Source organism: Schistocerca gregaria, chromosome 2, assembly GCF_023897955.1.
Source record: "Schistocerca gregaria isolate iqSchGreg1 chromosome 2, iqSchGreg1.2, whole genome shotgun sequence".
Classification (NCBI taxonomy): domain Eukaryota; kingdom Metazoa; phylum Arthropoda; class Insecta; order Orthoptera; family Acrididae; genus Schistocerca; species Schistocerca gregaria.
In genome coordinates this window covers 567,008,257-567,031,838 of record NC_064921.1, presented here as the reverse complement: position 1 = coordinate 567,031,838, position 23,582 = coordinate 567,008,257, and the positions used below count along the sequence as shown (strand labels likewise).

The 23,582-nt window shown below is 41.9% G+C and overlaps 1 protein-coding gene across 1 annotated transcript; it reads right to left on the bottom strand.

Annotated features, from left to right (window-relative positions):
• Nucleotides 1–1,584: 1,584 nt before the first annotated feature.
• On the bottom strand, nt 1,585–21,852 carry LOC126332633 (alpha-amylase 1-like). Its single transcript, XM_049996623.1, has 11 exons — nt 21,600–21,852; nt 17,506–17,657; nt 15,593–15,758; nt 12,441–12,556; nt 11,776–11,903; nt 11,558–11,680; nt 10,220–10,341; nt 5,651–5,867; nt 3,093–3,211; nt 2,854–3,009; nt 1,585–1,778 (listed from the first exon to the last, which is right to left on the bottom strand). Exons 1-11 carry the CDS (start codon nt 21,771–21,773, stop codon nt 1,764–1,766), a joined length of 1,488 nt encoding a protein of 495 aa, XP_049852580.1. The 5' UTR covers nt 21,774–21,852; the 3' UTR covers nt 1,585–1,763.
• Nucleotides 21,853–23,582: the final 1,730 nt, after the last annotated feature.

The window sequence follows — 23,582 nt, the reverse complement described above, 5'->3', positions numbered from 1 at the left end:
GTCCATAGGTTAGTTAGGTTCAAGTAGTTCTAAGTTCTAGGGGACTGATGACCACAGATGTTAAGTCCCATAGTGCTCAGAGCCATTTGAATCATTAGTAAGGTTACAGCGTCACCTAAGCGTGCACTATGACCAAGTGACACAGTGGGCAGCAGTTTCCCCAGCTAGACAATTTCAAGGGTGCTATATCGCGGCGCTGCGGGAGGCTCGGTGATCCTATCATCATACTGCTCTGCACACTGTTCATTTCAACATCACTATTGCTTATTGTTGGTGGCTGTGGATGCAGGAAGGCATGCATGCACGACATGCAGGATCTGCACGTCCGACATGCAACATAAGGGGGTGCACCGAGGGATCTACAGCCACGAGCGGACGTATCCAACGGCAACGATAGGGACCATTTACCGAGCTGTCCTGCCTTCCATGGAATACCTCTCAACTGCCAGTACCTTGGCAGGCGCTTGCATAAGACAGGATACGCCGCACACCAACCGCTATGAAGTCTGCCACTCAATGCCCCTCCATGTCCGGAGGAGCAATGGAAGGTGTCACGAAAAGCGGTTTGTGGTCTTCCATCAACCAGGCAGTGTGATGTAATGGTTTGGGAAGCAGTAGCTTACATTGCTCTGAGATAGCTGCGCGGAACATGAGTGACGCCCTGCAACTGGCAGCTCTGCCGTTCGTGCATGCCACGTCAATTTCTATTTCTACAGGACAACTTTCGTCCTCTTACCATTGCGACATTACATACCTTCCAGCTGTGGATGGTCCACCTTGACCAATGGCACAGCCTGAACACTTCCCGATAAAAACTCCACGTGCATCCAACGATCTGTGTGATCTGCTATCTCAGGTGCATGTGGCATGGGATGGAATGTCAACCAACCACATCCGAGACCAGTACAACTTGTTGCCGTGACTTCTGTACGCTTGTATTCACTGCCATGGGGGCCGGAGCCATACTAATATGTACGTTTTGTGGCCGTCTGGCACTATATGTTTTGTTCTCCAAAGCTGAACGTGTAATCATTTCACATCTATAGTACTGTGTACCAACGAGCCAAAATGATCGCAATTCGCCTTGTCCAACACCCTCTCTTGCAACTCTTTTTATGACGATGAGTGTGTGTTGAAAATCGTGTTTTTTACGTAACCAATGAGTAACTACAGTTCTCCTTTGCAGCATCTTAGTATCCTACACTGATACATGGAGCTAAATTTAAAAGAAAACAGCACTGAATTTTGGCATCGAAAAGCAAATAGACAAACAAATCTAAAATCAGAAAGTTACTTCAAGTAAGTAATTTTTTTTACAGTTATTCTGTCACCACAAGCAACTATACCGAATAATATTTCTTCTTTGTCCCCTTCATTAATCTATCTTTACAAACATAAACATTTTACTGGACATATTATCGTTCATGATTACATTGCTTTTGTTCAGGTCAGACGCGGTCTCATCGCCCTTCGCAGTCACAATACTACATTCCCAGAACGAATAGTTGACAAAGACAGAATGTGCTTTTGTTTTTCAGAAGAAAGGGAAAGCGTTTAATGGAAATGGAAGACAAGGCTTACATGTTAGAAGCAACAAACAGAAAAAAAATTTATTACTGAGTTCAAAGTGTCATGTTGCATCAGCCAGAGAATCTATAAACGCAATACAATTTATGCAAGTTACTAGTGGCACAAAGTCTCTTCAGTTTCTCAGCGATGCCGCAGCACATGTCCCTTTGATCCACAGTTTCCGCTGGAGTTGTTTATGCGACCTTTGACTGCAATAAAAAAGAAAAGATTTGAGTGAATGAAGATGAAAGCTATTACTCTTAATTTGCTTTGAAAGTCTGGTCAAACACTAACACAAGTTTTTGTTCTTCTCAATACATTTAGCAAGCGGTAATGCAAGCAAAAGAAAAATTTGGAATAGGAATTAAAGTTCAGTGAGAAGAAACAAAAACCTTAAAGATTTTCTGATGGTATTGTAATTCTGTCGAAGGGAAGAGAAACTGAATTAAATGGACAGTGTATTGAGAGGAGAATATAATATGAACACCAAGAACAAGAAAACAAGGATAATGAAATGTAGTCGAATCAAATCAGGTGATGTTGACGGAATTAGATTACGAAATGAGACACTTAAAGTAGTAGATGAATTTTGTTATTTTGGCATAAAAATAACTGGTTGTGGCCAAAGTACAAAAGATATAAAATGTAAACTAGCAATGGCAAGAAAAGTTTTTCTCAAAAAGAGAAATTTGGTAACAACGAATATAGATTTAAGTGCCAGGAAGTCTTTTCTGGAAGTATTTGTACGGATTGCAGTCATGTATGGAAGTGGAGCATGGACGACAAACAGTTTAGACATGCCAAGAATAGAAGGTTTTGAAGTGTGGTGCCTCAGAAAGGGCACATCTCATAACTTATGAGGGGAAAACAGAACTGGGGAGAAAAAAAAATTAGTGAAAAAACTTGACTGTAAGAAGGGTTCAGTTCATAGGACATTCTGAGACCTCGAGCGATCACGGATTTAGTACTGGAGGGAAGTGTGTGGAGTTCAAGTTGTAGAGAGAGACGAACAGGTGAATACAGTAAGCAGATTCGTTAACAAGGAATTTGCAGTAGCTGCTAGGAGATGAAGAAGCTTGAACAGGATAGAGCGGCATGGAGAGCTAGATCAGACTAGTCTTAGGACTGAAGAACACAACAACCGCAACGACAGAATTCGAAAATGATAGAGTCACGTCCACCACAACGGCAAACTTTTTATTCGAAAGCCCCTCTATTACTCAATGAAACCCGATTTGAGAGAATTAAGTGAGACAGGTAAAATTAGCACTGTAGTTTACTTACACCAGTGTGGATGGCGAGAACACCGTCGTCTTCCGATACCAGGATCTCGATGTAGGCGGTTCCGTCAGAGTTCACGGTGACTGACTTGCCTGTGCAGCTGCTGCCGCTCACCTCACCAGAAATGACGTCACAGTAGGTGCCTCCCGCAAGACCAGTCTGTAACATGAGACCGCCTCGTTACTTTCACTGCACCGTGTCACATTTCGGGGCACACCAGGTCATCTTAGCACTGGACATACCTGTAGGGTTTGCTTCAGGTCCGCACTGGCCTCGTTGTTGATGGCAATGAAGCCTACAGTGCCTCGAGAGAAGGCTATCTGGTAGTTGTCATTGTCCCACCAGTTGGCAACCTCGGTAGCTGCAAAGATAACGATCGAAAATGGCATGTACTGGATTTGTCTGTAACATCTACATCTACATGATTGCTCTGCAATTCAAATTAAGTGCCTGCTAGAGGGTTCATGGAACCACCTTAAAGCTACTTCTCTGCCATTCCACTCTCGAAAAGCGTGTTGGAAAAACGATCATTTCTCCCTCTGTAGGTGGGCGCCAACAACACATTTTCATTCTCTCAGGAAAAAGTTGATGATTGAAATTTGTTTTAATGACTGACACCTCGATTCGTGCATAATATCCTTGGCTCTCTCTCCATATTTCGCGATAATATCGTTTAATGTTTAGCGACAATACATAAAGCTCCAGAGATAACAGTTCAGTGTGTGTACATCTACATGGATACTCTGCAAATCACACTTAAGTGCCTGCCAAAGGCTGGTATGTATTACCCTTGTCTGTAGCCACCAGTGATTAGTGTTTAATGAGTATTAACGACGTGCTAAGGGATATAATTTACACTGTTTCCAGGCCAGTGAACAAGTCACAGGCATATAAAATGAAGCTGGTGTGAGGAAAACAATGTATCAGGAACGCGTTGTATCAGGAAAACGTTGTATTAGGCATCGTATCTAATGTTTCTTGTGACATAACGCTCTTCACGACAATCTCTTACGCTAGCGTCAATAGTTCACCCACTCCCCGTCAGGGATTTTGTAAACTGTACACTGGAAAAACACTGCATACCAGAACCAGGGCTAGTAGCAACAGCAGCTTCTGTGTCTCTCCTTTAACAGAAAAAAATGACTAACGTATGATAAAGAAAAATTATCACAGATCAATGGAAAAAAGAAGAAAAAACTATGTGATGATGGTTTGAAGCAAAATCAAGAAAAGGGAAACGACCTCTAATAACAGAGAATGTAAAAACGTTGCTTACTGTTATTGAATGCTGCTGTTTGTGTAAGAAACTTGCATAATGAAATATGCTGATACCTTCCGTCTGGTATATAACTCATCCTGGGCTTAAGGGACGTTTATGACGCTCACACATCACTGGCGCGGCTCCCACTGACAAAACAAGTCTACTAATTCTAGCACAGCATTTAGCGTGCAGAATCGCTGCTAGTTTTGATCCTCGCCATGGCAGGATATCAAGATGGTTTGTGTGTGGAGCAGCGGCTATCTTCGGCCGTTCTGAAACGTAGACTGCGATTGGTTTATTCAGGGTCATTCTATCCGTTCCGTTGTCTGGAAGGCTGCTTCTCTTGTACACGGTTTCTTTGCCTCGGGGACCATACACTTCATTCTAACACTGAAAACTTCAGTGTACTGCATGGCAAAGGGTATGTACCATTGTGGCACACAGAAGGATTCTTTCCATTCCACCCGCCTATGGAGCGAGGGATATTTAGGGTCACCTTCCTATCTGCAAGCGTTTGTCAGTTCACATTTTTCAACAATGTACCTGAAAATACTAATTCATCGTCTTACGATACTTGAGAATTCACATAAATGCTTTCCTCTTTCTTCGCTCCTGTTTCGTTGTACGCTGAAGGTACGTTCCTTTTTAGAATTTGAATTTGCTCAAGAAACAAAATGTTAAGTCCACGTCCATCTTCTTCGGCAGTAGAAAAAGATCGTTAACTAAGTTGGAGCACACGTTTGGAACGCATCAATAGTACAATCATGTCGCAACACTAGATTATAAACTGGCAGTGTTACATCAAAATAACGAAATTAAAATCTGAATTATCTATTGCTTCAAAGTCAATATTAACTCTATCATTTAACTCTCAAGGCTACTATCCCTGAGAATTGTGATTACATTTGTAGATAATAATTATTTCTCTTGCGATGATACTCCCAGGAACATCTCATGCATGCTAGAATGTGCTCTCAGAGATGTATAAGAAAAGACTGTGACGACAGCTGCTGACATACTTCCGGCATCCGACTCTGATGTTCCTTGTGGACAATACTTACTATCGAAAATGCCGTTAATGATATGTGTTCTGTGAAAGCCTGATTGCTCAGAACTGCTCAGAATAGATAACCCAGCCACATCTGGTTCCAAATATGTAGTGCTGAGTATGGGTTTATCAGCTGAGCCACTGAAAGCTACTAACATTACAGATGGAGCTATATTTCAACGATGTATTTTCAATTGCGTAAAGCCGTGACAGAAAAATCACAGCAAAACTGAAATTTAAATCCTACTCCACTGTTGGTTAGAGACGTTTTACATGCTTATGGAGTAGACTAAGTTTCGTTTCTTCGTTCGCTTAATCAAAAATTTCACTTGATATGTACACATCACACTCATACATCTCGAGAGATTACTTATAAGAAATGTATGAAAAAGGTCGTGAATGGACGATACCAATTTCCTAGAAAAAAATAATCCTTTAGAAATACATACGAAGTTATCCAGAGCAAGGGCCAAATGACAGTATGTACTCACTTCCAGCGACATTCCTGAAGCCGACCATGTTGTAGATCTGCCTCCAGCGGTGCTCGCACACCCACGGACGGGCGCAGGAGCCGTCAGAGTTGATGGTAGGAGTGATGATGGCCTGGTTGCTGTCCTGTGGGGGTCCGTCATCTGAGCTGCTGAATTCGTAGCTGGACATCACTCGTGGGAAACCGAACGGCCACGCCAACATGAAGGCGTTCGCCATCTGAAAATATTATCAACTAATGAATATCATAAGCGGGTTTAATTACAGTTTTTCTAATGATTTTATTCCATTCAGCAACACGTAGCACTGCACGTAGAGAGAACTGCGAGACATCTTCTTCTTTAGTGTTCAACCCTGAGGTTGGTTTGCAGCAGAGCGCCATTCCTCTCTTCTGTCTGCTTTCCTCTTCATTTCCACATATGTGTTACATCCAACGTCATTCATGATCTGTTGCATGTATGATATCCTTGGTCGCCCCCGCCGATTCCTTCCCTCAATAACTCCTTCTGCTATTGTTCCAATGATATTGTTGTGTCGTAGGATGTGCCCTACAAGTTTGTCTCTTCTTGTTTGGATGTGCCTCCACAGAGATCTGGTTTCCTGTACTCTTCTAAGCACCTCTTCATTTGTTACTTTGTCTGTCCAGCTGATCTTCATCATCCTTCTATAGCACCACATCTCCAGGGCCTCTAGCCGTCTTCTCTCTGCTCTTCCAACTGTCCAAGTTTCACATCCATATAGGGCCACACTCCAAACGAAACCTTTCATGATGCGTTTCCTTATTTTCAGACTGATGTTGTTGCTGGTGAGTAAGTTCCTTCTCCGATTAAATGCAATTTTGGCCTTTTGTATTCTGGTCGCAATTTCTTTCCGGCTTCTACCATCCCTTGTGATTTTGCTTCCCAGGTAAGTAAATTCCTGTATCACTTCCAGCTCCTCTCTTCCAATTCTAATTCTCGGAGGTTCATATTCTGCTCCTGTACTGCATACCATCACTTTAGTCTTTTTCTTGTTTATTCTCATTCCATACTGATTGTATAGAATTTTTTCCGTTGTTCTGAGGACTTCCTCTAGATCTTCTTCTGTCTCCGTGACTATAGCAATATCATCTGCATAACGTACCATGTCTATCTTCTGCCCATTAATTTTGATCCCCACCTCAGTAGTTTCTCGAACTTGGTCTATAGCTTCCTGGATGTAAGCATTGAATATAAGAGGAGAGAGAGCACATCCTTGTCTTACCCCTTTTCTAATATTTGCTTGTTGTTCCTGGTGACAGTTCCTAATCACTGCCACCTCATTCTTATAGAAACTGAGTATCACGCGGATGTCTTTGTACTTTATTCCAATTTTCTTCAGCACTCTGAACATCTCTTGCCAGATAACATTATCAAATGCCTTTTCCATGTCTATAAAGGCAATATAAGTTGGTTTATTTTTCTGTAATTGCTTTTCGATAATGAGTCTTAGTGCCGGAATCGCCTCTCTTGTTCTTAATCCCCTTCTGAAACCAAACTGATCTTCACTCAGCATATCCTCCACCTTCTCTTCAATTCTCTTCAGAACTATTTTTATGAGAATTTTTGATGCATGTGATATTAGGCTAAGAGTTCGGTGCTGTTCACATTTTGTAGCTGCTGCCTTCTTTGGTATAGGAACAATGATACATTTCTGGAAGTCTGTCGGTATCTCTCCTGTGTTATAGATGGACCTAATAAGTTTAAGCAGCATCATTTTCATGCCGTCACCAGCATTCTTTATTAGTTCTGCAGGGATGTCATCAATACCCGTTGCTTTGTTGTCCTGTAGTTCTTTTAGAGCTCTGTCAAATTCTTCTTGCAGAATGTCATCTCCCTTGTCATCTTCGTCTACTTCCTCTTCTCTTCCTATTACTTCCTCCGAAAGAGGTGTTCCAGCATACAACTCCTCTATGTATTCTTTCCATCTCTTCAGCATGTCTTCACCAAACAGCATTTTCCCCTCTTTATTTTCTATTGTGCCTGAGAGTACTGTTTTACGTTTGTTAAAAAAAATTGATTTGCTGTTCTGTAGGCTAAATCAGTTCTTCCGTTTTGCATATTTTCTTCTACTTTCCTGCACATTTCTACAAGAAAATTTTCTTTTGCTTTCCTAGCTTCTCTATTAACTAAATTCCTTAGTCTTCTGTATTCAGCTTTTCCTTGTTCCTCAGTTGCATTTTTGTATAATCTTCTGTTTTCTATAAGCTCAATAATATCTGCTGTAATCAATTTCCTCTTGTTTTTGGGTTCAGTTCTTCCAACTATCTTTTCTGCTGCTTTGTATATACCAGATTTAATCTGATTCCAGTCTTCATTTACTCCACCATGTTGAAATTTTTAATTAGGTTGTCTGTTTCATGAGCATAGTGCTTTGCCAGTCCCTCAGTTTTCAGTTTTTCTAGTTCCCATTTAAGTTTTACTGGCTTCTTCTTCAAACGTTTGAATCTCAGTGAACTTTTCATCATGACCAGGTTATGATCACTGCCTATGTTTGCAGATGGATAGCTCCTGCAATCTTTTATCTGGTTCCTAAAACGTGCTTTCACTAGAATGTAGTCAATCTGTTGTCTCCTCAGGTCTCCAGGGGCCTTCCATGTATATCTTCTTCGTTTGTGGTGTTGGAAAAGTGTGTTTGCAACAACTAATTGGTGCAGTAAACCATGTCAGTATCTTCTGTAAAATTTTCCGGAGATAAAAATAGTCCCCCCTGCGAGACATGCACTTTGTTTATGGTACAGCATACGCAATTGCAATTCTACACTTGTTGTTATAGGTAATGGTATGTCACATTAGTGGTAGAGGGTGGAAATACACAAATGAAAAAAAGTTTGATAAAATTCGCATTACAACTAAATAATTGTGCAGGTAATTTTGCAGTTTCGACTGGGTTTCTTATCAAACCTTAATCCCAATAATTTTATGGATCTCTTCTACTTGAATCTTACCATAGATTGTGTAAGATCTGGGTAAAACTTGGCAACAAGTGAGGTACATATAAATGTAATGTCCACTCTAACAAATACTACGACAGAATCAACAACAAATAAATTTAGCTAAGCAATCAGGTGCCGGAAAAGAATATTGAGAGAGCTCTAGGCCTATGCAAATACGCCCGTGGAGAAGGGACTAAAAATTCTCCTTCTTCAAGCACTGCTACACCAAAGTTGATTCAGGCTTAGTTTTATGGCAGCCTTGCGTTCGTACTGACCCACTGAGTAGCATGTAGCGCTATAGTGCCTCTCTGGCTGTTTCACTACCTAACGTGAAGCGATACACGTGGAGAGAACTGCGACACCTGTTCTTTCCTTATCGAGCACCAGAAGGTAACGGTCGAAAAACTCAGCGAATGTACAGCGAAGGTTTCTCTGTACGAGTATGTCCGCATTATTATGGATGAGCAGACGAACTGAGCGAAAGACCAAGATGCCGAGTGCAAGGCAAATGTAGCGTACAAGGGTCTTTTCTGGAACTCTACAAGAGGGAGAGAAACTGGAAAGAAATTTACTGGCATAGTTCTCTGTAAGGACAATCTCTGTGTGAGACAAGGTCATCTTGCGTCGAGAAAAAAAGCAGCAATTTTCTGTGTGTTAACGCACGGTAGGCGGATAGTTTTGCTTCACAAGAGCAACAAAAAATAGATTCCAGATTACTTGAGCGGTCAACATGGAGACTTTATCTCCAGTACCGAAAATCTTGAGCACCAATCGAACAAGTTCAACAGACGTCTTTGAGAGCTGCTACAATCACAAAAATAACTTCACTGGCAATCTAAACGTAATCACAACCTCCTAGACAGTCAAAAACTGCCAGCCAGTGTGGCCGAGCGGCTGTAGGCGCTTCAGTCTGGAACCGTGCGACCGCTACGGTCGCAAGTTCGACTCCTGCCTCGATCATGGATGTGTAGATGTCCTTAGGTTGGTTAGGTTTAAGCAGTTCTAAGTTCTAGGGGACTGTTGACCTGAGATGTTAAGTCCCTTAGTGCTCAGAGCCATATGAACCAATTTTTCATTGTCGCACTGTAAAGCCCCCTTTGTCTCCTGCACGACGAAAGCATATTGCTGTGTAATTTAACATTGTTGTCGTGAGGCAGCACCTTAGTCCTTCTGGGTTCACACACGTGGGACTTAAGCTACTGTTTTGGATGTATTGTTTACTGCATGCCACTTGGACGGTGTTTGCTTTTTAATAAACGTAATCTGTTTCCATTGTAGTAGTTGTGAGTTTAATAAATTACGTTGACATTTATGGACGTTAGCAAGGATGGTCGATCCATCATGGCTCAGTCATTCTTTGCATTGCAACCAAAACGCAATAAGTGCGCTACATTGAGCAAAAAAGTGAAGTCTGGGATTTTGGTGTTGGTGTATTAAGCGCGATATTTAATTTTTTTCGTCACATAGAATTGGTACCAATTCAGGTGATGAGTATTAAGACTGTTAACTCAAACAGAAATGCATGTCTCGGAAAAGTTAGTTATCTGCAACACACCTCCAAAAATACTGATGTATGAAAGTAGTTACTTTTGCGAGCAGATAGAAGAGAGGAACCTACCTTGTACAGCTTAGGGGTCTGGAAGGTGATGACGCTGCCACCACCTCCGTGACCTCTCTGGTTGTCGTGGTTGTCGATGAACACAAGAGCGTTGTTTCCGGCTACTAGACCCCAGGACTCACCTGAAATTAGATGCAGAGAATAAAGCGCCTTTTACTGCATTACACAGAAACCATGCGACAAGTCACAAAAGGTAGGAGAAAGAAAAAGAGTGAGGTGACAGATACAAATGAAACTGCGAGAGGGGTTAGACCAGTCTTTTTTCTTTCACATAAACTGTTAAAAACTGCTTCCAACAAAAGAGTGATTTGACAGTACAAGAAAAAATAATCAAATGTGTAACATTTTCCGATGATATGGTATTACTAAGTGAAAATGAAAACCCACTTAACAGTATTTTAAAGGAACTGAAAAACTAGTTGTGAAGAATATGGAACTAAAATATATATAAAGACTACTGACGCAATGGTTTTTGCAGGAGAACGAAAGAAGGTAAAAGTGAAAGTTTCTAATAATTTAGTGAAAGAAGTTGATAACTTTCCGTGGCTAGGATGTAAAACAACCAGTGACACGGCATGTAACCAAGAAATAAAAACAAGAATACGTGTTATGAAACAAATATATTACACAAGGAAGCATTTCCCATGGTCCATTAAAATAGCTGTTAAGGAAAACTGTAGTGAACTGTATTGTATGACTTGCTGTTCTTACTTTGCACAACCACAGACACTGCGAGGGAGAGAGGACGACCACCTCGATGCTTTCCAGATGTGAATTTGGAGAGGCATTCAAGGCGTTAAATGGACAGAAAAAATGAGCAATGTGCATGCGTTACACGTGGGGAATGAAAAGGCAAATACTGGAAACATTTAGAGGAGGAACAAAAGCTGGGCTGGGTGCTGGATGAGAAGGGTTTACATAATAATTGACGCATTAGAAGCACCAGAGGAAGAAGAAGATACCAGCCATTTCACGACATCAAGATAGCTGCATAACATGCAGTGTCTAATCTGTCAACGACATGAATACATCACTATCATCGTGGGATGTTCCGTGCCATGCCATGAGTGTAAAATTAGCCATCATAAGCTGTAAACTAGAAATCATTAATCAATAATAGGATGTAATATCTATATCAAATGTCGGCAAGGTGCAAGTGTTACCCCTGTAGCATCACGCATAGCAACTGATTATATCTCTAATGACTATAGAAGAGATTTGAAGATATGAATCAAACGGACGTTAGTCCCAACACGTAAACTCTATCATTTCTAAATTAAAAGTTGAGGACATTAGGCCACAATGTAATGACATGCGTTGTCAGATAATTTTTCTTACCGAAGTTGACTAGCCATTTCAGCTGGTTTTGTCTGTTAAAGCACCTTGCTAGTTCGGTTCCATACTGGAATTCGCACACTCTTCCAAGTCCGACATATTCAGATTTCTTGACTGCTTCAGTGCCTAAAAATGAAAAGAAAACCACATCATATACATCCTGATCTTTGTAACATATAGTGTTTTAATATACACCCTGTCAGATATGTTTAATGTCTCACCAGGATCAATGACCTCCTGGTAGATGAAAGGTCTCTTCCCGCTTCCAAATACACCACTGTCCAGATCGCTCAGCTGGCTGTAGATCATGGCCAGGTTGTCGGGCCACATGTGCTTAGCTGCGTCAATTCTGAAGAGGAGAAATAACACCGTTACTGAGAGAGCTGTTAACCGGGCGGAAAACAAATAAGCGTGAAATTTTCTGGCCAAATTTAGGTCTCAGATGAAGAATTTACTATCTTTTCTAGCTCTTCTAACATTGACTCTTATATTTCTTTTTGCTGACATCATCCAGAAATATACATATTCTATCAAACACTTAGGAAAAATATTAAATTTGAATATAAGATCTCTAACTAACTTTACAAAAATTTATTGACATGGCAGGTAGCATCCATGAAACAGTTTTATGTTATAAAATGGGGATTGTATCTTCCAGGATGATAACTTTTCCACTTACATGGCTAATGTATACATTTTTCAAGGAAACTGTTCTTTCACAAAAAAATAATAAAAGAAAACAATAGTCACTCTAAATTACCAGCTGGGTATTCTCTGAGTAACGTACAGCAAATCGGATCAAGGCCAACAGAATTTTCTGGTGACACACTTCCTTTTATGTGATACAGTTACATAACACACACAAATTTATTCTTGGTGAACCTACCTGAAACCAGCAACTCCCTTGCCGATGAGAGTGTTCATGTAGGCGGCAATCTTTCCACGCACAGACTCAGATCCGTCATTCAGATCGTGGAGTCCAGAAAGTTCACAGTTACGTACCTATGGTGAGAAATGATAATTGTACTCACTCCAAAGACTGACTCTGGGCTGTCCAACAATTTAAATGCTAAAAAATATGTGTAGAGAATATTCTGTTATTTACTGATTTTTAACACTCGTACAAATTCGGTAATAATATACAGGGTGCCCAATCTATCTTGACCACCCTAAATAACTGTTAGTCCAGATGAAAATTACAAACTGCTTCAAGAAAATGTTCTTTACCGTCAGGGTAACATCAATCAGCTCGATTGCCTTCGTTTTAGCCTTGTTCTTTACAAAGATATGTACAGGGGTATGACTTTTTTAAATGACACTCTGTATTTTTTACTCGGTAATTCATCGCCTCTCTTAAAGACGTATTCAAAAATCTATCACAATGTACCATTCATTGAAACACAACATTATTAATTACATAACACGACATTGACGTTGACGCCCCCAGCGCTTGGTTAAGGTAATCGGGGTAATGGAACTCATCCACGTGCTGACGTTGACAGACGCAAATGTAAACATAAGGAGAATACACACCCGTCATTCCGTCAATCATGTTAAATTGAAGAGTTGTGTGAGTAGAATGTACACCAGCGAAGAGAAGGTAGAAATGCTACTCATCTATGGGGAATGGAAGTTAGCAGAATAGTAATTGAGTAATTGCAATACTGTTTTCTTAAGTACGGTTTCATTTAGTAAAGTAACTTAGACCTTTTAAATACTGTTGTGTAGAGTAGGCATACAGCAAAGGCTGTCCTTCCTACAAACTGCATCGACATAACGTTTCTTTTGTTGTTGTTGTTGTTATGAAGGTAGGCGAAATGCTACGCAGGCAGCGGAACTGTACAGAGAGCGATATCTGGACTAGAACCCACCTTCCCGACGGATGTTTTCGCGTCTTGTTGCGACGCTTCAGGAAATAGGAAGTTTCAACCCACGGCAACGCAGTCGTCGTAGCACTCGCACAGACGAAGCTGCCGAAGTTACTGTTCTGGCTTCCGTTGCTATGAATCCACATGTGAGCGCACGACAGCTTGAACACAAGATTGGCATTCCTGAGGCCAGTGTACATCGTATTCTTACACGTCACCGGTTCCATCCTTACTATGTACACCTACATCAGGAGTTGCATGGGAATGATGTCCAGAATCGGACACATTTATGTCGGTGGACACAGCAGCAAATTCTCGCTAACCCGAAAGTCTTCTCCAATGTTCTACTTACCAATGAATGTTCCTTCTCAAACAAAGGACAATTAAATGCAAGGAACATGCATTGTTGGTCCAGCGACAACCCATAATGGCTTAGACATGGGGAACATCAGCATCAATGGAGAGTTAACGTCTGGTATGGGATGCTTGGCCCCCTTTTCATCAATGGGAGTCCAAACGGCACAGCGTATGCCAACGTCCTCAGACGAATTCTTCCTTCTCTTCTGGATTAAATGCCGCTAAGAACCAGAATGCTTATGTGGTATCAACACGATGGATGTCCGCTGCTAATGCCTTCGTGCACGTCGTGTTATGATCCGAAGGTATCCTGCCAGATGGATTGTTCGAGGAGGAACAGTTACTTGGCCTGCTAGGTCTCCTGATTTAAGTCCTCTGGATTTTTTTGTTGGGGATGCATTAAAGACGTGGTCTACCGCGATATTCCAATATCTCCAGAAGACATGCAGGAACGTATTGTGCTTGCTTGTAATTCTCTTCAGCAGGCAACAGTGGAAGCAGTAAATAATTCTGTCATTCAACGAGGGCATCTACATCTACATCCATACTCCGCAAGCCACCTGACGGTGTGTAGCGGAGGGTGTATCGGTGTTCAGGGTCACCAGTTTGAGTACCTTTGAATATTCTACTCCTGGGCTATGGTACAGGAAAGTAAAGTCAATTTTTGTGTTATGTTTCTACTTGGTTGTCATTTGTTTTCTGACAACTCCAGCAAGTTTATGATTCCGGGCTCAAAGTCAGTGTCGTGTTATGTAATTAATAACTTTGTGTTTCAGTGAATGGTACACTGCGATACATTTTAATAGGTCTTTAGGAGAGGAAATGAATTACCGAATAAAAAAATCCAGGGTGCCATTTAGAAAATTCATACCGCTGTTCACATCTTTGTAAAAAACAAAGCTACAACGAAGGCAATCGTGCTTATTGATGTCCCCCTGACGGCTAAAGAAAATTTGCCTCAAACATTTTTGAATCTGGACAAACAGTTATTTAGGGTGTTAAAGATAAATGGGACACCCTGTATAAGTTAGTAATACCTATCAGTCGTATCCTAGAACGTATTTATAAGCAAAATATTAACAAATTCTTCTGGTACAGAATGAAAATGAATAGCAACAGTAACAACGTTCCGTTATTTTATGATCCATTACATATTTCAGATGGTCTGCTCAATTACGCAATGACGCCACATATGTGGACAGCGCCCTGCCGGTAGGTACGCTTGCCTGACATCGGAGGGCAACAAATAATTTAGAACGGTTTCTATGATTACACACCATAATTTCATACCAACAACAGACTGATTACATTAAAGTGATCGTTTTGGTTAAAACTAGTGTGATCTTGAACTTTCGCCTCCTCATGTGTTCAGTTGGCTATACGTTCCGTCCCAGAAACACATTAACAAATCACGAAATCAGATCGAGCTAACGATATAAGATTGATAGACCCTTAGCTCATATGAACTTTTCACCCGTCGTTAAGGTAAATGTCAATATATCAGTAAGATTGGCACGTCACCACAAGGGTAAAACATTTTCTAAATTAAAAACGGTGGACTGCCCACCTTGTGAGTTACAAAGATGGATTAACGCTAGCTTAGGATCTTGGAATATTAAATTAGCTTTCATTTCCATTGAAGCTGCACTTCAGTCTATAATTTCTTGTACTTCACTTCGAGTCAAACTGAAGCTTGAAAGTGTAAAAAAAATCTACAATAGAAAGAGTGAGATTTGTTATCGGCGATGTTTGCTAGCTGCTACAGAAAAATCGATATTCTCTTTTTCTAGATTGAAATATTGGAACCACTTACGTTGGTAGCGTCTTGGTAGTTGTTCACGGTACACGGTGGGTAATGAAAATCAGATTGTGTGTATGGTACGTCGGGGTAGTTGTATCCACTTGGTTTGCTGCCGCCAACGCCGCTCAGGCCGTCCCATGAGGCACTCATGTGGTTGATGACAGCGTCCACGTAGATTCTGCCATAAAGAAGGGTTTAAAACTAATCAGTTGAAATTCTCAACGTAATACAATTTAATTTACAGTATACAGGGCTAGAAACTAATATTTTTGAATATTAATGCAATCTTTCTTTGGTATCACTCGTAAATGTAAGTGTAAATTACTATTGAATGGAGTGTGGAAACAGTAACGGTGTACAATTAATCTTTCACTGATACAATAAAACCAAGAACGTTAAAAGTACTGTTCTGTGTATAACGAAGTGAGAGATGCTTCAGATTAAAAGTGGAAAACTGTTTACCTGGTGGGAGGACATTTATATCTCCGATGTCGACACAGTCAACTGGAAACTGACATAATCTAGTAAATATTATCCCGTCTCATCTTCTCATTCTTAGGTATTTCAGTGTTTTTTATCTTCAAGACGAACGGTACGACAGAAGAAACGTTACTAGAGAACTTTTAAGGATTCCGAGCATGATAGTCAAGCAACATTATTGTAAGCTGTTTGTGTTGATGCCTCTGGATCTACGAAACTTGTCTCATACTCTCGGCTCCATTTTCTTGGTTGTGGTTATCACAATAGTGAGATTAATTATGAAATATCTCTACTATAAGAATACGGAATACCAAGAGATCATTCACGCTCATTGTTGAATACGACGTATATTTCTGTTACCGCTGCATTGTAAGCTATGAATGAAATTCGTTACACATGTTTTGTAAGTATTTACCACCGTGAAGACATAAATACTATGTCAGAAAAGTAAAGTCATATGTCATGAAAGCGTGGGAACCCCGAAGGGCAGGTTTAGTCACTTCACTGGAGAAATTTTGTCTATCCTTCGTGCCCTCAGGCGCCTCCCCTTTCGCGGAGCACGAAAGCTGTGTGCACAAGTGTATCTGTTAAGTGTAGGTAATTGCAATGGGTGTGTTTATAATGTAGTGTCATGTTCGGGTTGGAGACGATCAGAGAAGGGAAGGAGGAAACCCTTCAGACACAAGGCCTACTCCTCTCGAGTAGCACCAGGGACCACCTACCTTGAGGTCCTCATCCAATACACTGATCACCATCGACAGTGTAACATGCCCTCACTTCATGAGACTCGGTGGAGAGGTATGGAATTTAATTCAGGACATTGACGCAAAGACTGGTGACCATTCTTCCTGGCGTCTTTACTGTAAAGATAATGGAGAAATTGTCAACAGTGCGCGACGAACAAAGACGGTCACCCACTCAACTACTTGCCACGGATGACAGCGGTTTACTTTGGTGATCTGGGAGAGAGCCGGTGTATCTATCATTGACAACATTAAATTGAGTACAGACTACATGATTCAGCAGTCAATTTTCATCATACCGCGAAAAAATGCTTCTTCTCATGTCGTTCTCCATTTCTCCGCACAACATCCTAATCTTATTATGTTATCAAACGCACAAAACGACACATAAATGAGTTATACGTTGGCTACAATTTTTCTACCATAGGAAGAGCTCTAATCGCCTGTAACTTCGCGATCCTTATTCAGAACTCCCAGTTGCCGTAGCCCAAGACTTCATTTCATACTAAATATTTCCATTTAGTTGGTAACTTCCGTAATACAGATACATTTGCTCATATTAACGATGCTTGGAACAGAATGGCTGTTGCCATAATAACGTACACGTCCAGCCAGCTGTGGTCAGTGTGTCCGTTTGCTATCATAACGAAGACGGCTTACTTCAGATGTAAACAGAATTGGAATCACTGAGAGCAGACTTACCGAACTCCGACGTTGTTGCAGCGGCTGACCATGTCGCCGAACTCGGCCTCGGATCCGGAGCGGCTGACAATCCTGTAGGAGACAGGTTGGTAGCGCTCCCACCACGGCCTGTTGCTGCTGGTGATGGCCATGTACTCGTTGGGCGGGGATACCTGGAAGAACAAGCGTGGTTATTGCGAAACGTGTCCCTCATACCACACTCTCACGAGGTACGTATGACTAAGGGAGGTTGGGATTTTTAGTGGCATGTAATGTCTACAACAGTTCCAATGACTGTTCGGAAATGTAGAGAGACACAAATCCTCAGAGGGCAGAAACTAGCAGTACATGTTGTAAATTATAGAAGTTTTATTGGAAAACGTTAAACAATACAGGGCCTTCGCCTTTGATGAAAGAGTTCCAAGTTTTGCATTTTGGAATTCATTTGTTGTATCGTCTCGTAACTATTCTTTGATGACATTTTATTTTACACTGTCGGTAACGAATGCATTAATTTACAGGAATTTATATTGAGTTTGATATTTCACCAGGAAAGGTTATTGGCCTATCAGGAATTTTTCTACCCGCGGGAACCGATTTTTGCTTAGAACTCCTCTGCCCGAGGTGAACCGTGTTGATTACGACCTCTGGAGTATCATTCAGTCTGACCCGTTGTGGACAATCTTTGTCTATGTTCTGTGTAAAGGACATTCGTGGGAGACCGTGCCAGATGTTATTCCACCGCCAGCATAGCCCAGTGCTCTGCTCAGTAACGTAGTCCTCTCAAAATGGCACTGCACCGCCCTGGGATCGCCAGAATACTTAGCAAACATGTCCTTGTAATACATATATTGGAAACGTCCTACCTGTCAGAGGAATGAAACGCCATTGTATGAGAATGCGTGTTGGCAAATGTACTCTGTATTGCCTATAAGTGTTATTTGTTTCTTAGATTAAAAGAGGAGTCTCAGCGTTGGTCTCTGGTAAAATACACAAACAAGACAAAATTTGTCGCAGCTGGAAACAATAGGAGCGACTTGCAGGTAAGGCAAGAAATAACGAGCTGTAATACCGAGAAGTGTCAGTAATAACTAAACGCAACATATAAACCGAAGTTGTGAACAGTGTAGGTCAAGGTAGATCAGTAATAAAAGACCGAAACGTCGTACTATGTACTAGAGAGACAACTTGCGCTACTAAGAGTAGAATAAATGGAACAAAGTTGTAAGTGTAAGTATGTGTGGGTAAATCACAAACAAGGATAAACCGAAAATAAAAGCAATTTAAACTGAATAGTGAACGCGCTTTTACGTAATACCGAGAGCAGGGATAATGAGCACAGAAATAACTAATGGATATTAAAGCTGGTATTATAGTAGGAAGGACGATTAAAATTTAACTTCCTCCTTACAATGATAAAAGTAGCACACCCTTTTATGGGGTGTGAACGGGAAATGAAAGAAGTTGCAGTCATTTAAAGCATCTTGGGTTTCCCCTTAAGAAATTAGGAAAACTATGGATAATTCAAATTTGTATGGCCAGACGAGGATCTGACCCATATCTTACCAGTGGGTCACCTCACCCGTTTCTTACTATGGGGCAGCTGAAACCAAATGACTGTAATTGTTTGAAATGGCAAATAGGGAGGACTCATTTGAACGAAGAATAACGGTGGCGATCCTCATTAAGGTAAAAAAGTAGATGGCTAGACGGAAGATGAAGGAGACATGGACTGCAGAGACTTGAGAGAGAGTAGCAGCAGTGATAAAGTTGCTTAGTGGAACTAATGGTGGTGCAGGTAATAATGATGGGATCGAACACGTAGAGCTTATTGTCATCGTAGAAACCTAATTACTTTTAGTATTCACTTGCACTCCGAAAAGATGGCGCCTAGAATCCACAGATAACATTTAGTTCAGTGGACACTTGTAGTTACACCAAAAACGGGAACAAGTTCCGACTACATAAGATTGTCTACTTTATTACATCAGTTGGTTAGTCTTCGTTACACTGGCCATCCCCTACATTATGACCACCTATCTAATAACCGGTGTGTCGACTCATCATGGTATGGAAGCAATGAGGCCTTAGCAGGTCGCTGGAAGGAGATGGCATCACATCTGCACACACAAATCGCCTAATTCGCGGGAGGGAGGCTATGAGCTATGACATCACCTTCAGTCACATCCCAGATCGAGTTCAGGTCTGGCGAGTTGGGGGGCCAGCACATCAGCTGGAACTCGCCACTTTGTTCCTCCAACCATTGCATCACCCTCCTGGGCTTGTGACATGGCGCTTATCTTGCTGAAAAATGGCATTGCTGTTGGGAAACAAGATCGTCATGGCGGAAGTACGTGGTTTGCAGCCAGTGTACGTTACTCCTTGGGCATCAAAGTGGCTTGCACGAGCTCCACAGGTCCCATGGAAGGGCACGGGTATGTTTCCCATAGCATAATAGAGCCGCCTCCAGTTTGTCTCCGTGCCGCCGTACTGGTCTCAAGGAGCTGTTCCCCTGGAAGGTGACTGATTTGCGCCCTCCCATCGGCACGTTGAAGAAGGTATCGGGATTCAGTTCATCAGACCATGCAAAGCTCTACCACTGCGCCAACGTATGCCGGCCGGTGGTCGCTTGCCCATTTCAATCGTAGTTGCCGAGGTCGTGATGTTAACTTTGGCACATGCTTGAGTCGTCGGCTGCGGAGGCCCTTCGTTGGGCGTGTTCGGTACACTGCGTCTTCTGAAACACCTCTACTCTGTCCAGAATTAAAGCCTGATATTAGCTCTGCCACAGTGTGCCACCTGGCCTTCTTCACCAGCCTGCCCAGCCTACGACGTTCCACGTCTCACTGAGGTGTGGCCGCCTAACCCTATTACGTATGGGTGTAGATTCACCTTGGTTTTACCATGTGTTGAAGACACTGGCTGCAGCACTCCTCAAACACCCGATAAGTCGTGCAGTTTCCGAGATACTCAAGCCGACTCTCTGGGCCATCACAGTCTGCCGTCAGTCAAATTCAGATAGATCGCGCGGCTTCCCTATTCGACACACGGACAGCACGCTCACTGATATTAAATGCACCGTGCGTCTGTCTGACTAGCAGTCATTGCTTACCAGGTGGCGTTGCTATCGCCTGGAAGGGTTTACATCGATAGTAGGTCGATGGTCATAACTGTTTCGCTGATCTTTCTGTATTCGAGACGGAGCTCAAGAATACGGACGCAGCAATTTATAAAGAAATAAAGGACCTCTCATATTGACATTTAAGAACAATATAAGACACTTTGCTTCATTACATCAGCTGATTAGTGTTTGCATAATGCTCTGCCCAACCATCCACTACTTGATAGTTGGAGATCCAACATTGTTGTTCCCGGTGAAAAACAGTTCGTAGATATTGATCACTGATGAATTGCTCATACGACCATAGTTAACTCGTTCAACGTCAGTTAAGGCCTGAAAATGGTGCACTGAAGCACCTAAACTGGTAGCTATGTAATAAATAACATCATAAGGACAGGTGTGGGTGTTTCATTTTATTACACTCTTTGGTTTCAGCTCTTGATGAAGAATGGCCTGCTATTTCCCCACAGGTATTCAGACACCACTGGAAGTGTGCCAACAGAGTTCAAGCCGTTATAAAGGCGAAGCGCACGAATAAGTGCCCTGATGCTTCGGATCAAACAGTATATGTACTGTACTAGAGCTTCAACAAATCACTCACAGACCCAGTACTGACATAAATGCATTCAAGAAAATGTTTGTAGAATGGTGCCTGCTATTCTGCTCTGTAGCTTTTCACAGTGCACTCACGTCTGGCTGCTGCACTGCTGTCACGCACAATTTGTTCTCCAGTGGAAAGTACCATAATCCATTAAGATGGAGACTGTCCGTAAGAGAGATTTTATCGTAATAACGAGTACCGAAATCCTGCAATATCGTCTCATTCCTTACAGCGTAACCAAGTATGGTTTCTTAAGCGCTGACTAATGGTAAGCGGTAACTGAGTCACCTGAGAATTGGGAGTGAGTAGAAAAGAATGAAATTTATGCAGCCAGAGCCTGGAGATAGGGCCTTCTAAAGGTGTACTGCGGAAACACAAACTCTGCGGGCTCACCTGAACGCCGCCGTAGCCCCTGGCCGACAGGAAGTTCTCGCACTCAGACGCGATGTCCACCCACTTCCACTCGAACAGGTGGACCATGGCCGACCGGCCGTCGACGACGTTGGGCTCCCACTGGGCGCTGACCGCACCCAGCAGGGCGGCGACAAAGCACAGTGTGGCACGCATTGCCGGCTTCTGCGGTACGCAACTGTTAGAGGCGGTCTCCCACACCGCCCCTTATATAGGCTATAGTCGCGGCTGGCTTGGGAAAAACTATAGGCACAAAAATATCTCCCGGTTATTCCAGAGTTTGATAAAGATCAGTTCAAGTTAGAGGCAGACGATAAGCGCGTACCGCTAAGAGGATGATGGGGAAAATTCGTGATTAGCTTCATCGTTTGCCGGAATAGATAAAAAGTACGATAGAATATTCTCCGAAGATTTCAATGTCTTGTTGCACAGAATATTTGTTGCTCATAGCTGTGATATAAAACATCGTTCTTAACGACTTTTTTGGGATGTAAATGGACTATCCAAAGCATTCGCTAAAAAGGTACCCTTGCTTTAATTACGAACTAGGTCAGATGTTTGTTTGCCTGATAGAACTTTCTGTAATTTTCCTAGAACACTAAAGGTCAACTAAGCTGCCTAACTAACGTGCGGTTTGGCGTACGTTAAAGGTTAAACTTCGTTCTCTTTCCACCGTTTTCTTTACACGCTTTAATGTTTCTTTACAGTGATATTTAGGGAATAACATGATAGTTTCTTTCACTGTTGCGTTTCGAATCGTGTATAGAGTAAAGCGAAAAGAGATAACAAGCATTTCTAAAACATTGTCTAAATCCTGTAAAAATGCGTATGTATCAGGTTGGTGCATATGTTCGTAGTGTTTTTGTTTTGTATGTCAGTATTACGGTTGCTCTGGATTTATTTATGGATTGTCAATTTTTTATTTGTAGGCCACCGTTGTTATTTGAGTTTATATATTGTTATTTTGTCTAGGAGGTAGTGAGTGCACCTGAGGATGCTAAGAAAGGGAGTACCAAGTGGAGAATTCGGAACATATCCGACGTAGCCTTCTCTCTGAACTCACTAGAGGAGTCGTAACAGCGGAGGTAGCCTGGAACATTTGTGCCCTGTATGGGAATGCTATAACGGGACAGAGCATTTCAAGAAAATGGATTTCTCGGGTCAGGGACGATCGTTTTGACATTAGTGACTCTCAACGTTCAGTATGACCTTTTTGGTTTGATGAATATTCTTTAAACGCATTCATCCACAGTAATGCACGTCAGTGTACTCGAGTACTGGAAAATGTGATGTAATATGGTCAGTCCACCATCGTGCGACATGTACATGCAATGCAAAAGGTTCAAAAATAGGGTGTATGAATAACGCACGCTCTAAGCCAAAATCAAAGAAATCAGACACATGTGCATCTCTGTTTGCTCGTAATCAATTAGCTCGTGAACAACGCCAACCATTCCTGTCCTGTATCGATACTAATGATGAAAAGTCGTGTCTTTATGCTAAGGTAAGGAAAACAAAGGAATAGATCAGCCAAAACAAGACTCCAAGTGAAAGACTTACACATGACCACAAAACATAACGTTATACATCTGGTGCAATTACGACGTTGTGGTGTGTTACGGATTGGTTCCCCGAAGTGTAATAGTCACTGCTGACATTTATTGTCAACAACGGAGACGTCTTGTAGACGCTATCCATTTACAACGACCAGTAACACTGCGTGAAGTGATACTACTCCACGATAACATCCGCGCTCATTCTCCTAGACTCGCCAAAAGCACTATACATGAGTTGGCTTGGGATGTTGTTCCGCACTCACCTTACTCACATGTTCTTGCCCTCGGATTTTCACCTTTCCGTTCTCAAAAATCTTCAAGGATGAAAATGCACTCCGGATATAGTTAGACGAAACCTTCGTCTGAAAACCACGTTATTTCTACAGTCGCAGAGTCGGAAAGCTAGCCC